Here is a 14,050-nt window from a genome sequence, read left to right as displayed (position 1 = left end):
AATTGGTAAACGTTTCCTTCCAGCAATGAGCTTACAGCTTAGAGTCTGTAAATTAGGATATTGACTATGCACTTACATTATGTTAAGCGCTGGGGCAGATCCAAAAATTATAAAATACATAGTCCCTGTCCTCTATGGGGATTAATCTATTTCATCCCTTTTTACATACGGATTAAGAAACTGCGGTCCAGAGGTTAAGTGACTTGCCCACGGTAACCCAATAAGTCAATCACGGAACAGTGACCCAAGTCTCCTGACTCCCAGTTCCAAGTTGTTTCCACTAAGCCACACTGCCTCTGACCAATTGGCCATCTGACTCTTGCCTTGTAGGCCTGTCATCAATTCCCCTCCAACCCCGCTTTATTCTTACACTGTGAGCTGCCTGTGGACCAGGAACTGGGTCTGATTCTCATCCTTGTACTTTTTTTTAGGACAGAGCTCTGCACAAAGTGGGCAAAAGATATCACTGAATGAATGACAGAAGGGTTCCAGCCCTCAGGTCCTAAAACGCAAAACGCAAACTGGATGGGATAGAAACTGCGTCCCTAATTCCATTCTCGTGTGTATGTTCTATCCACTGCAGGCAAGGAGCGCCTTGTAATCTTCGAGGGAGTTTCCCAAGCCTAGGAAATGGCCAATGCAAATGACAGTCTGGGAAATCACGTGGCTGCACAGTTTGATCAGGGAGGGCCTGAGCTGACTGTGATAGAGCAACCCACTGAAGGGAAACGTTCTCAGGAAGGGGAGTGTGAGCAGGAGGGTGATGGCACGACTAGCAGCTGGCCCCGTATGACTACCGGTTTTCGGAGCAGGAAATGGTTACGGTGAAAAGGAAGCACCCACTTTCACTCCCCTCAGTGGTCACATATGTTAGAAGACACTATGTTTGACAGCCAGCGCAGGGCTTTTACAGATGGGGAACCAATTCTGAGCAGGTGAAGGACAACACATCAATTCAATACAATTGAATCAATCAAAGTTGCGCAGTCTCCTCCTCAACAACTGAATTCTGACCATCAGGCAACGATCACCAGGCCCATCCCCTAAACCAACTGCCGTTCTCTCCAGGGAAGAGAAATCCAATTCTTACCTGGCAGGAAGGGGATGATTCTCTGCTTGGGGTCTTTCTGGCCACCTTCGATGGGAAATTTATCCAGAAGCTGCATCTACAAGTGAAACAGCAGGCATCCTTAAAAGCAGGAACCATCTATACACACGGCTTCCTCAAGTCTCCTGGCTTCACACGAATAGGTTATTTCGTGAATCGCTCGCTTCCCAGAGGATTAACCAACCAAACACGATACTGCACAGGGTGGACTCTGGGAGGCCTCTGTAGATCAAAGGTCTACTGGAATAAACTGATGAAAAGGGCCCCACACACTACCCCAGAGCTAGGTCAGGCATCTGAATGTTTTCTTTCTGGGTTGCTAAAATTAGATCCTAGACTTCACTTCTGAAAACGCTTTGTCGGCACGGATTAGATTCTGGGGGCCCGGTTTCTTTCATAAACTGTCTGCTCAGGCGAGCCACTCTTCTTCCCCGGGCGAGCAAGGAAGAAGGCTCTACCTGTTTCTGCAGACAGACCACCCAACTTATTAAAACCACTCCAAAGAAACAGACCCAGATGATATTTTAATTAAAAAAAAATAAATCCATTTTGCTGCTAGGAGACCTCCCTCTTCCCCTAGCTTCCAAACCCAAAAGCGCTTGTGTTTTTTCAGGGACGGACCTGCTGGGTGGAAGAAATTTGGACCTTTCCTCAAAGAGTTTTCTGCTCCACACTGTAACAAGCAGTTTGTGGGAAGATACACAAGGAAAGTCAATCAACAGGCAGAGATGGTGAGAGAAAGAGACCAACGGAGATGCAGAGAGATGGACAGTCAGAGGATCCAAGTATAAATTGCCCTGGTTTTAAACTTGTTCACAGATTTGAAGAAAAACTTTGATTGTACACTGTGATGGAGTAGGAAATGACCTCCTTTAGAATTCTGTTTTAGGTAAGAACTTCTTTTAGAACTTTTGTTGTGCATAAAAATCTCAAATACATTAAAAGATTGGTGACAGGAAGTTCATTTAAGTGCTTTAGAAAGGTCTGGTCAATTCTGAGGTAAAATCTTTGAGTTGGAGAAAATATTTTGGCAGGGTGGTGGAGAATAGATATATAGTCATTCATTCAATCATATTGATTGAGTGCTTACTGTGTGCAGAGCACTGTACTAAGCGCTTGGGAAGTACAAGTCGGCAATAGAGACGGTCCCTACCCAACTATATATAGATTTTATATAGCTATATATCTATATATAGATATATATGCCCATCAAGCATACTTCAGCACTATCAACAATGTAATTCAGAATGTTCACTGTCAAATGACTGATCAAAAGACAGAGGTCATATCAGATAGCTAAACAAGAATGCCTTCCAGCTGAGAGAAAGGAACAACTTCACAGGCAAAGAAGGCATCGCCATTGAGAGTCGGCAGGTAGCAACTGCACTCAGAGGGCAGCTGGGCAACGTGGTGATGGCACAGCCAAAACAGGGACAAGACTGACATTTGTGACCACATGAGGTGGCCTTTGGGATAAAGTCAGCAGGAAGGAGAGGTATTTAGCCAAATATCTCTGAAAGGGCTAAAGAGAAATGGAGATTAAGATGCCTCCGGAGAGTCTTGGGGGCTTGAGCACATGGGTTAGGAATTTTTATTTGGATTTTTATTTAATGCTCTTTTTGCTTTATTCCATCTTTAGCACCTATACATACACAAATTGATGTTGATTACACTTTTTTTAATCTATTGAACCTGCCATACCCCTGGTATCAACAGCTATAAAACTGTTTTCTCTGGTAACACTAAATGTAAATAACTTGTGCTTACAGCTTCTCCTGTTAGAATGTAAGCTTCTTGAGGTTATGGGCTTTGGCCTTTACATTTGTTGCTATTGCCAGGCACGCTGACCACTCAGTTCTACACTCGATTCTCACAGGACATGAGTTTCATTTTGGGTAGAATGCATTTGGGGAATTAGGGAACTTTATTTTTTTCTGGCACTGCATGTCTATCAGCATGAGAAGCAGCGTGGCTCAGTGGAAAGATCCCGGGCTTGGGAGTCAGAGGTCATGGGTTCTAATCCCAGCTCCGCCACTTGTCAGTTGTGTGACTTTGGGCAAGTCACTTAACTTCTCTGTGCCTCAGTTCCCTCATCTGTAAAAATGGAGATTAAGACTGTGAGCCCCACGTGGGACAACCTGATTACCTTGTATCTACTCCAGTGCTTAGGACAGTGCTTGGCATATAATAAACACTTAACAAACACCAACATTATTATTAGAAAGTGATGCAATGTCAAAAGAAATGTTTGTTTGCATACATGTGGCATTGGTTAGGCATGTGCACTATAATGTGAGTTTCTTAGCATGGGGCTTGTCAAGAACAACAGTAGTGGAGAATTGAGTGCAGTGTGATTGCGTGTTCTCTTAAATGCTTGTTGTTGGTTTCTTCTCTTCCCTAATTTCCTAAGCCAGTCTTTCAGTTCTTAGTGAAGTTGTTAAAACTCTAAATCTTAATCTTGCACACCTCCTGTATTTCTGGGTAAATCAATGCTTATTGGCCCAAAGTGCTGGAAGAAAGTAAAGTGTGCAGAGAATGGTGATGAGCATCAGTGGAGAAGGACCTGTAGTGATCCTGGCATGTGCTTAACAATAAGAATTATTGTGGTATTTGAACGGCACTCGCTTTCGTTGTACTAAGCGCTGGGGTAAATACGAGATCGTCAGGTTGAACCCTGGCCCTGTCGCACACAGGGTTCACCAAGGGGGAGGGATACCAGATATTGAATCCCCATTTCACAGATGAAGACACTGAGGCACTGAAAAGTTAAGTGCCTGGGAAGGGCAGGCTTGGAGCAGCCCTGGGCCAGCAATTACAGCCTGGTCATCTTAATCTAAAGGACTGCTGGATATTTGGGGGAAATCAGAAGGCAGAAATAGAATACTGGACTCCAGTTCATCTTCCTTGTAGTTCTGGAATACATCCACTCAAGGAAAGAACCCAAACTCTAGAGAAGCAGTGTGGCCTAGTGGAGAGAGCATGGGACTGGGAATCAGAAGGAACTGGGTTCTAATCCTGGCTCCGCCATTTGTCTATTGTGTGACCTTGAGCAAGTCACTTCATTTCTCTAGTCAGTTACCCCATCTGAGCTCCATGTGGGACATGGACTGGGTCCAAGCTGATTAGCTTGTATCCATGCTTATATATATATATATATATATATATATATATGTATATATGTTTGTACATATTTATTACTCTATTATATGTATATATGTTTGTACATATTTATTACTCTATTTATTTTACTTGTACATATCTATTCTATTTATTTTATTTTGTTAGTATGTTTGGTTTTGTTCTCTGTCTCCCCCTTTTAGACTGTGAGCCCACTGTTGGGTAGGGACTGTCTCTATATGCTGCCAACTTGTACTTCCCAAGCACTTAGTACAGTGCTCTGCACACAGTAAGCACTCAATAAATACGATTGATGATGATGATGCTTAATACAGCCTTGGGGACAGAGTAAGCGCTTTAACAAATACCATAAAAAAAACCTCTGCTCAATTAAGAAGATAATGATCATTATTTCCTTGAAGTTTCGGGGGCATTGGCGCTTAGTACAGTGCTCTGCACACAGTAGGTGCTCAATAAATATGATTGAATGAATCGGCTGTCAGTGGAGATCCAGGGATTTTGCGGTCTGATGACGACGACTCGACACACCCCACTTCATCTTGATCTGAACTGCCATTTCTCCGGACAGAAGCCAAGCACTGCACACCGAAAGCAGCTGCTCCTTGGAAAACGATGGCATAGGTTCAAACGGCCAGAAAGAGAACAGTTCTCTTTTCCCACCGGTGACACTGAAACAGGAGATGCTGAGGCATCCTTTAAGGTTTAAAATGAAAATGTCCAAAAGACAGCAGGAAGATGGATTTTTCACTCTAAGACCTGAAAGTGTAGCTACTCAAGAGCCCTTCCCAGTTTTCACCATTTACCATTTCCAACCATCCCTTCTAACCCCTCTGGTGAAAGATTTTCCTCTCTAGTCAATGAACACATCTTAAACTTACTCCTGCCAAAATAAATGAGGAGCATAGCCTAGTGGAAAGAGCATGGGCCTGGAAATCACAGGACTCGGCTTCTAATCCCCGTTCGGCCACATGCCTGCCGTTTGACCTTGAAAAAGTCACTTAACTTCTCTGTGCCTCAGTTACCTTATCTGTAAAATGGGGTTTCAATATCTCTTCTCCTTCCTACTTAGTCTGTGAGCCCTGTGTGGGACAGAGTCTGTGTCTGACCTGATTATTTTGTATCTTCCCCAGCACTTAATGAAGCAACGAGGCCAAGTGGATATAGCATGGGCCTAGGAGTTGAAAGAACACCTGTTCTAATCCCAGCACCGCCACTTGTCCGCTGTGTGACCGTGGGGAAGTCACTTCACTTCTGCGTGCCTCAGTTCCCTCATCTGTAAAATGGGGATTAAGACTTAGTGTCCCATGTGGGACAGGGACTGTGTCCAACCCAGTTATCTTGTATCTACCCCAGTGCGTAGTACAGTTTTTGACACAAAGTGCTCAACGAATACCACAATTATTATTATTTGAACAGTGCTTCACATGTATTTAGCAATTAACAAATACCTCAGTTATTAATAATCAAACACACACGAGTCTGTGTCATTTATCCCAACCCTATTTCTACCCACAAGAGCTCAAGGTGGGCCGAGATTGGCTCCAGGTCACTCCAGGCTCCCTCACCACCACGGCTTTGTGGTCTGCAGTTCCCCGCCATACTAAGCTTCCTGTCGGACACAACATGCCGTGACATGTGTACGTGGCCTAGAGAAGCAGCGTGGCTCAGTGGCAAGAGCCTGGGCTTGGGAGTCAGAGGTCACGGGTTCTAATCCCGCCTCCGCCACTTGTCTGCTGTGTGACCTTGGGCAAGTCACTTGACTTCTCTGTGCCTCAGTTCTGTCATCTGTAAAATGAGGATTAAGACTGTAAGCCCCATGAGGGGCAACCTGATTCTACCCCAGCGCTTAGAACAGTGCTTGACACATAGTAAGTGCTTAACAAATACCACTATTATTATTATTAGTATTATGTGCAGTGCTGGGAAGCTGGTGGCAGTTGTTAACCCAAGGTGGCCCTTTCTGGAACAGTGAGAGGATGAGGACTACCCCTCCAACCAAAATTAATTTGTTTTTCTGTTGTTGCTGAATCATCTTAATTTAGCCTTATTTAGTACTATATGTTTATAGCATAATTAATAATGTATATTTCCCCAGATATCAGTACTCCTACCTTCAGAATGGGGATTCACATTGGATACTGCTGTACATGTATTAAAGTTCTTTGCACTAGGAGCTCTAAATAAATGCTATTATCGATGGACTGATTTTAAACTCTAAGACCCCCAGGTGATTTGCCTGTCATTTTCCTCTCCACTCCACAAATATCTGGGGATGAATTTTGCTGAACCTAGTTATCAAAACTAAACTCCATGTCACCCAATCCTAGAGACATTTCTAAAATAACAGACCCAAATGTTTGTGTCTGCGTTTTCCTTAATCCCCACCACCCGGCCAGTAGGTTGGAAGAGAAATATTTCTAACCAGCGGCTCAGACAACATTTTTCTACCCCACGAGATGTCTTTCAAAGAAATAATCTCCCCCAGGCCGCGCCTAACTTGAAAATAAAATAAAGACTATCCAGATGAGTTTATTTTATGCAGTGTGTGTGTGTGTGTGTGTGTGTATGTGAGAGAGAGAGAGAGAGAGAGAAACACGACAGTTTCAGCATCTCAACCCCACATTATGACCAACCGAAGTCTACAAGGTAGTCAAAGCAACGGCTCAAAATTTTGAAATGAACGCCAGTGCAAAAGAAAAAAATCTTCCCATTTTCCCATTGGGAACAACAGGGAGACAACCTGGTGAATAAACAGACCATTGCTTTTAGAGTGATTTGATAACGTGGTTGCTGCCAGTAAAAAGAATGAGAAGGGGCCAGTTACTAAAAGAAAAAAAAGATCATGTTTGAGGTTTCCTCTCCTTGGTAAAATGGAAGAGTACCACACAGCAGTGGGTAACCTTATGGATTTTGTTACCACTTACAGGTTGAAAATATCAGCAGGTTCAAGAGGGGTTGGGATAAATTCATGGATGAGCGATGCACAATGAATAATTACCAGAGTGTGAGCCCATTGTGGGGTAGGGACCGTCTCTATATGTTGCCGACTTGTACTTCCCAAGCGCTTAGTACAGTGCTCAGTATATACGACTGAATGAAATGCAGCATGAAAGACTTAGGGATGTGTGATGGAACATTCCTAACCATAATAATAATAATGGTATTTGTTAAGCGCTTACTATATGGCAGGCACTGTTCTAAGTGCTGGGGTAGATACAAGTTAATCAGGTTGGACACAGTTCCTGTCCCACATGGGGTTCACAGTCTTAAACCCCATTTTGTAGGTGAGATAACTGAGGCAGGGAGAAGTTAAATGACTTGCCGAAGGTCTTACAGTAGACAAGTGGTGGATTAGAACCCAAGTCCTTCTGACTCTCAGGCTCGTGCTCTATCCACTAGTCCTTGCTGCTTCTCAGGATGAATGCTTAGGAAGGGTATTTATTTCTGCTGTGTGACCTTGGGCAAGTCACGTCGCGTCTCTGTGCCTTAGTTACCTCATCTGTAAAATGGGAATTGAGACTGTGAGCCCCGTGTGGGATAGGAACTGTGCCCAACCCTATTTGCCTGTATCCAGCCAGCACTTAGTGCAATGTCTGACACACAGTAAGCGCTTAACAAATAACACAATTATTATTATTATTAATATTAAGTGCGTACTACACGCCAAGCCCTGGGGTAGAAACAAGATCAGCAAGTGGGGCACATTTTCCAACCCTCAAAGGACTCACAGTCTAAGGAGGAGGGACAGGCACTGTATCCCTGTTTTACAACTGAGGAAACCAAGGCACAGAGAAGTTAAGTGAACTACCCAAGATCATACAGCAGGAAAGTGGCAGAGCTGAGCCTAGAACCCAGCATTCCCGACTCCCACCCCCTTGTTCTTTCCATTAGGCTACGCTTCCTGCCAGCATCATGGTGCCACTGCCAGGGCCTGAAAACCTGGTCAACGAACCTTTGGTCTAACCCAGGGAAAGGCAATGCTTATTTAGGGGTTTGGTTTAACAAGCCAGGAGAAAAGGCCTCACCAGTGAAAATTCTGCTGTCAGTGCATTTTCACGCAGGAAGATCCTCGAAACTACTCCAATGTGCGACTGACTCAAGTTGGCCCTGCTACAGTCCAAACTTCCAGGATCACTGCTGGCATGAATTGAGTTTGGCTAGCAGGACTCCCTTCAACATCAACGGAATCACCATGTGGGGAACTTAGCACTGTTTATCTAGAGGGAGGAGACGGGGGATATCAACAAAAAAGATACAATAAACTACAGCTGGGTGAGTCTGGCAAAAAAAAAAAAAAAAAGTCCAATTTGGCATATTCCTCTAGGGTCTCCCGACCGGTGTTTCCATGAGCAGGCCTCAGTGGTGATAAACAGGAGAGGAAGTGAGGGGGACAGGATCAGCCTGAAGCCCAGGTGACGTGGGTGACCACTCATATAGGTTTGTAATATGAGAGCTGGGCTGGGAGATGCTGCGGGAGGATGGCATGCTCAACAAGAGAAGAGCATGACTTAGTGGCTAGAGCTTAGGCCTGGGACCCAGAAGGAACTGGATTCTAATCCCAGCTTCACTACTTGTCTGCTGTGTGACCTTGGTCAAGTCACTTCACTTCTCTGTCCCTCAGTTCCCTCATCTGTAAAATGGGGATTATGACTGTGAGCCCGATGTGGGACAGGGACTGTGTCCAACCTGATTACTTTGTATCTACCCCAGCGCTTACAACACTGCCTGGCACATAGGAACAAATACAATAAGGGGAAAAAAAAAACTTCACTTAAACCTGCCTGGCCCAGCACCTTGGGGATCCTCGGGACACTTCATTTTGCTAGAACACAATTAGGGCTCCTTGTGTTGCGTTATTGGGGAAAAAGATACCAATCTTGTGCACAAGTTTGGCATTGAAAAAGGTCACAGCACCATGGCGCAGGTTATCCTGAACAGGAGGTTTTTTCAAGAACCCAATTCTCACATTATAGGAGACTTCACCTCCCATCGGCTTAGAGAATAGAGCTCGAATAGGAGCTGAATCCTAGCTCCAGAGGAGAAGTACGGTTTTTAGATAGCCTGCCAGTTTTCAACTTTTGAAGTTTACAAATGATCACACCTATCTCCTTTCCATGAGGACAATTAGAACTTGGGGTTTCACCATTTTTTTTGTTTTCCCTTGCTTTGAAATGATTGAGACTCATCTGACTTGGCATTTCCCATGCCAGCTCCTTCGAGGGGCTCTGAGGAAGAAAAGTAAGTCTGTTCTAGTCTGAGACAACTATTCGGGTGGGGGATTCATTTTGGCAGAAGTGCGTGCTAAGGAAACACGGCAGGCCACCCACTCCTTTGGAGTAAATCGCTTCATGCTGAGTAAGCATTCGGATCTTGTGCTCTCGGTGGAACAGACGAAGCAATATTCCCACTAGGCACCACCCGGCCACCCCCTCCCCCATCCAGCCAAGCTCTTTGAATGGCCCAAAACTAATGCACATAAACTCTCTTCTCATCTAAGGAAATGATCCTTCCTCGCAGCCACACCAAGCCAAAAACTTGAAGTGGGTGAACTCGCTTTTTTCTTCCAAGGGGTCACACTTGGGCCTGTAACATCCATGATCAATTAGCCAATCATTAGTATTTATTGAGCGCTTACTGTGAGCGGAGCGCTGAACCAAGTGCTTGGGAAAGTACAATACAATGGAGTTGGTAGACACAATCCCTGTCCATAAGGAGCTTTCAGTCTCCAGTGGGAAGGTTTACAGTCTAAGGAGAGAAATAAACGGATGCATGAAGTTCTGAGAGGGTACACCAGTGGTTCTCTTAGAGCAGAAAAAGTGAAATAGCTTCATCATCATCATCAATCGTATTTATTGAGCGCTTACTGTGTGCAGAGCACTGTACTAAGCGCTTGGGAAGTACAAGTTAGTAACATATAGAGACAGTCCGTACCCAGCAGTGGGCTCACAACCTAAAAGAGGGAGACAGAGAACAAAACCAAACATACTAACAAAATAAAATAAATAGAATAGATATGTACAAGTAAAATAAATAAATAGAGTAATAAATATGTACAGACATATATACATATATACAGGTGCTGTGGGGAAGGGAAGGAGGTAAGATGGGGGGGACATCCAGTGAATCATTCTAGAGGTGCCCATCACAATCTGCCCATAGGGTACACTGCATGACTGAGGGAAAAGCAGGAGGGAGATGGGAGGATAGAAGAGGAAAGGTGGAATCTAGGATGATCAACTGAAAAACTGTTCCTCTAGTTACAGCAGGAACAGGAAAGCTTTAGCTTCCCAAATTCAGGCCGGACCTTAGGGGACAGTTTTGCCTAAGTCTCTAATTTTCACCTTCATATTTCTTGCAGTGCTTACTATAGCGCTTTGCTCATAGTAAGCACTTAATACATACTATTACTACTGCACTGCGATAGAGGAAACTCCAGAAGTTTGATAACTGGGGTCACCCCAGCCCTTTGCTCCATCCCTCTGTTTCCATTTTTCATGCCAAAAAAGCAGCTTAGGGTTTTAATGAGGTCACACTCCCCTCCCTGCGATTTCCTTCCCTGGAACCCACCAAGGGGAAATCGACTCATGGAGCCACTGTGAAGAACTGTGTAGGAAGAATTTTGTGGAGAACACATCTGTTGGACACCTCACGCCCCCACTTCAGGGCAGAGGACCTCCCCGGGAAAGTGGGGAGAAAAGTTCACATTGGCCGATTGGCAGCTCACACAGGCCGGTATTCCATAAGGTTTCCAGTTTCCTGCCTCAGCTCTTGGATTGTGTTTGTGTTAATTGTACTGTGTCCCTGCCTCCAGACTGAAGTAAAGACCTACAGAGCTGTAGCATGGTCCGACCTCCCCTACGGCTCAGAGAACTGGACCACACACAGGCTTCACGTCTGGTTCCGTGAACGAAATAATCAGCATCATTTATGAGCTACGCTCACTATCCAATGGCAAGACAAAATCCCAGTCAACACCCCTGTGCTGGATGGGGCAGGTGAAGAGAGTGAGGGACAGTGGGATACCCGAACCATTGTATGGAGAGCTGAAATTGGGAAACAAAGCTAGGAGGGTACAAGAAGTGTTCTAAGGACCCAATAAAAATAAAGCCTCGGACAATGTTGCATCTCAGTTGAAAACTGAGAGTCAACTGCTAAGGACGGAAAGCAGGACAAACTGCTATCTAGAAAGGAGCAGCTCTCTTCCAGTGGAAGCTTGGTCAGCAAGAAGACACAAGGATCTAAAAGAGAAAACAGTGGCAGGTGCTGGAGTCATTAAGGATAACACAAAGGATGGCCAGGCCAAGGCTGAGGGTCCCACATTCATCTTTCAGGTGAATTTCCCCATCACTGGTGTTTTCTCTGAAGACAAAGAAAAACCATACATCGTTGTCGGTGCTGGGAAACTGCTCTGAGGCAGTTTTCAAATTAAACCCTCCAACCTGGCCCACTCACCAGTGCAATCAACAAAATGTATATGGAGTAAAGAAAGCAGAAAGTCCAGAAAAGTGCAATCCCAAGAGGGAAACTTCCTTGCAGCCAAAAAAAAAAAAAAGACATTTCCACTAGAAATCTGGGAAGTCTTTTAAGTTCCATGGTATGGGGCTGAATCACCCCTACAGCTCTTTCCTCCACCCTCATCCACCTCCAGAAAGCTTGTCCCATACATCCATCTCCCAAACAGAAAAGCAATCCCCGCCCACTCCATCCCTATAAAGAAATGTCACTTATTTTAGGAAAAATGCCACATTCCTCAGGGTTCCCACAGCTTGTAAGTCACTTAAAAGATGTTGATCCAATAGGCGCACGGCTCCCCTGCGGGCTGAAGCTGTCACCCAACAGATAATAAATATGTCGCATTGGAGGTGCTTGGCATCTCTCACACAACACATACTGTGTGACAGACACCCCTGTATTATGATAACTTGACCAAACACCACTGCCCCGGCTCAAGAACAGGCGTGTACTTTCCAAAGGTCCCGGGCCGCCATCCTCTCTCCCAAGCTAAGCTAAAGTAACTCTGTTCCCCTGTTTCGGCCCGCGCTCCCGAAAGAGCCAGTGATGGTGCGCTAGGCTGGATGAACTGCAATAAAAATTAGAAATAATCAGAGAGGAGATGGCCTTCAAAGGTAGCATTGCCACCCCTGGACCCTAAATGAAAATGAATATAGTGACAGCTTGGGTGAGCTTAGCTCCTCTTCTTAATCCAGAGCCTGGTCCCATCTTTAATGTCTGCCTCCCTCTCTAGACTGTAAACTCCTTGTGGGCAGGGAACCTGTCCACCAACTCTGTTGTATTGTACTCTCCCAGAGTAGTATGGTGCTCTGCACAGAGTAAGTGCTCCTTAAATACCAATGATTGATTGACTGATTCCATCCTCCTACTCAGGAACATCTAAAGTTTCTTGAAGCAGCGTGGCTCAGTGGAAAGAGCATGGGCTTTGGAGTCAGAGGTCATGGGTTCAAATCCCAGCTCCGCCAATTGTCAGCTGTGTGACTTTGGGCAAGTCACTTAACTTCTCTGTGCCTCAGTTACCTCATCTGTAAAATGGGGATTAAGACTGTGAGCCCCCTGAGGGACAACCTGATCACCTTGTAACCTACCCAGTGCTTAGAACAGTGCTGTGCACATAGTAAGCACTTAATAAATGCCATTATTATTATTATTATTATTACAAGCTCTAAGATCTATAATCAGTAAATAAATATTATTAGGTGGCTATAGTGACCTATGCTACACATTTAGAAATTCCCATGAATTACCTTCTAAGAATAATAATGGTAATAGAGATCATGGTATTTGTAAAATGCTTACTATGTGCCAAGCACTGGCTAAACTGGTTGGACACAGTCCCCGTCTCACATGGAACTCACATTGTAAGGAAGGGAGAAAACAAATATTTAGTCCCCATTTTACACACACAGGATCATCAAGTGACTTAATAATAATAATAATAATAATGGCATTTATTAAGGGCTTACTATGTGCAAAGCACTGTTCTAAGCACTGGGGAGGTTACAAGGTGATCAGGTTGTCCCACGTGGGGCTCACAGTCTTCATCCCCGTTTTACAGATGAGGTAACTGAGGCACAGAGAAGTTAAGTGACTTGCCCAAAGTCACACAGCTGACAACTGGCGGAGCCGGGATTTGAACCCATGACCTCTGATTCCAAAGCCCGTGCTCTTTTCCACTGAGCCACACTGCTTATCTAATAATAATAATAATAATAATATAATAATAATAATAATGGTATTTGTTGAGCGCATACTATGTGCCAGGCACTGACCACTGGGGTGGATACAAGCAAGTCGAGTTGGACACGGTCCCTGTCCCCTGTGGGGCTCACAGTCTCAATCCCCACTTTACGGATGAGGTGACAGGTCCAGCGAAGTGAAGTGACTTGCCCAAGGTCACACAGCAGACAAGTGGTAGTCAGGATCACAGAGCAGTCAAGGGGAGGAGCCAGGATTAAAACCCAGGCCCATCCTCTTCTCATCAGGTCACACTACTTCTCCCTTCAATCACAGGAACTGGGCATAAAGATTTGCCAAAATCTGCTCAGAGCCAGGCTGACTGAAAGCACTGCATCAAGTCAGTCAACCTGATGCCCACATAATCTGAGTCTAGAAGACAAAACCAGGAGATGGGCCAATCACTGTACTCAATAAGTTCTGTCCTTCTTCTCCATCTCCATCCATTCCCTTTACACCGGGTTTTCCTGAGCACATGAAATGGGGAATAATGGGAGAGAGTGGACACGGCATCGGCAATTAAGAATTTGGTGCTTGGCTATATTTGAGACCTTG

General features: G+C 44.7%; 1 protein-coding gene across 3 annotated transcripts in view; it reads right to left on the bottom strand.

The window, feature by feature from the left end:
- SH3PXD2A (SH3 and PX domains 2A) overlaps positions 1 to 14,050 on the bottom strand; it is a 296,411-nt gene that overhangs the window by 200,252 nt on the left and 82,109 nt on the right. For all 3 annotated transcript variants that reach the window (XM_038757700.1, XM_038757702.1, XM_038757701.1), the window contains exon 3: positions 1,091 to 1,166. In XM_038757700.1, coding sequence (XP_038613628.1) covers positions 1,091 to 1,166 — 76 coding nt within the window. The remainder of the gene's footprint in view (positions 1 to 1,090; positions 1,167 to 14,050) is intronic.

The sequence above is a fragment of the Tachyglossus aculeatus genome, chromosome 16 (genome assembly GCF_015852505.1).
Source record: "Tachyglossus aculeatus isolate mTacAcu1 chromosome 16, mTacAcu1.pri, whole genome shotgun sequence".
NCBI classification, from domain to species: domain Eukaryota; kingdom Metazoa; phylum Chordata; class Mammalia; order Monotremata; family Tachyglossidae; genus Tachyglossus; species Tachyglossus aculeatus.
Note: the sequence above shows the minus strand (reverse complement) of the source record. Positions and strands in the feature narration are given on the sequence as shown.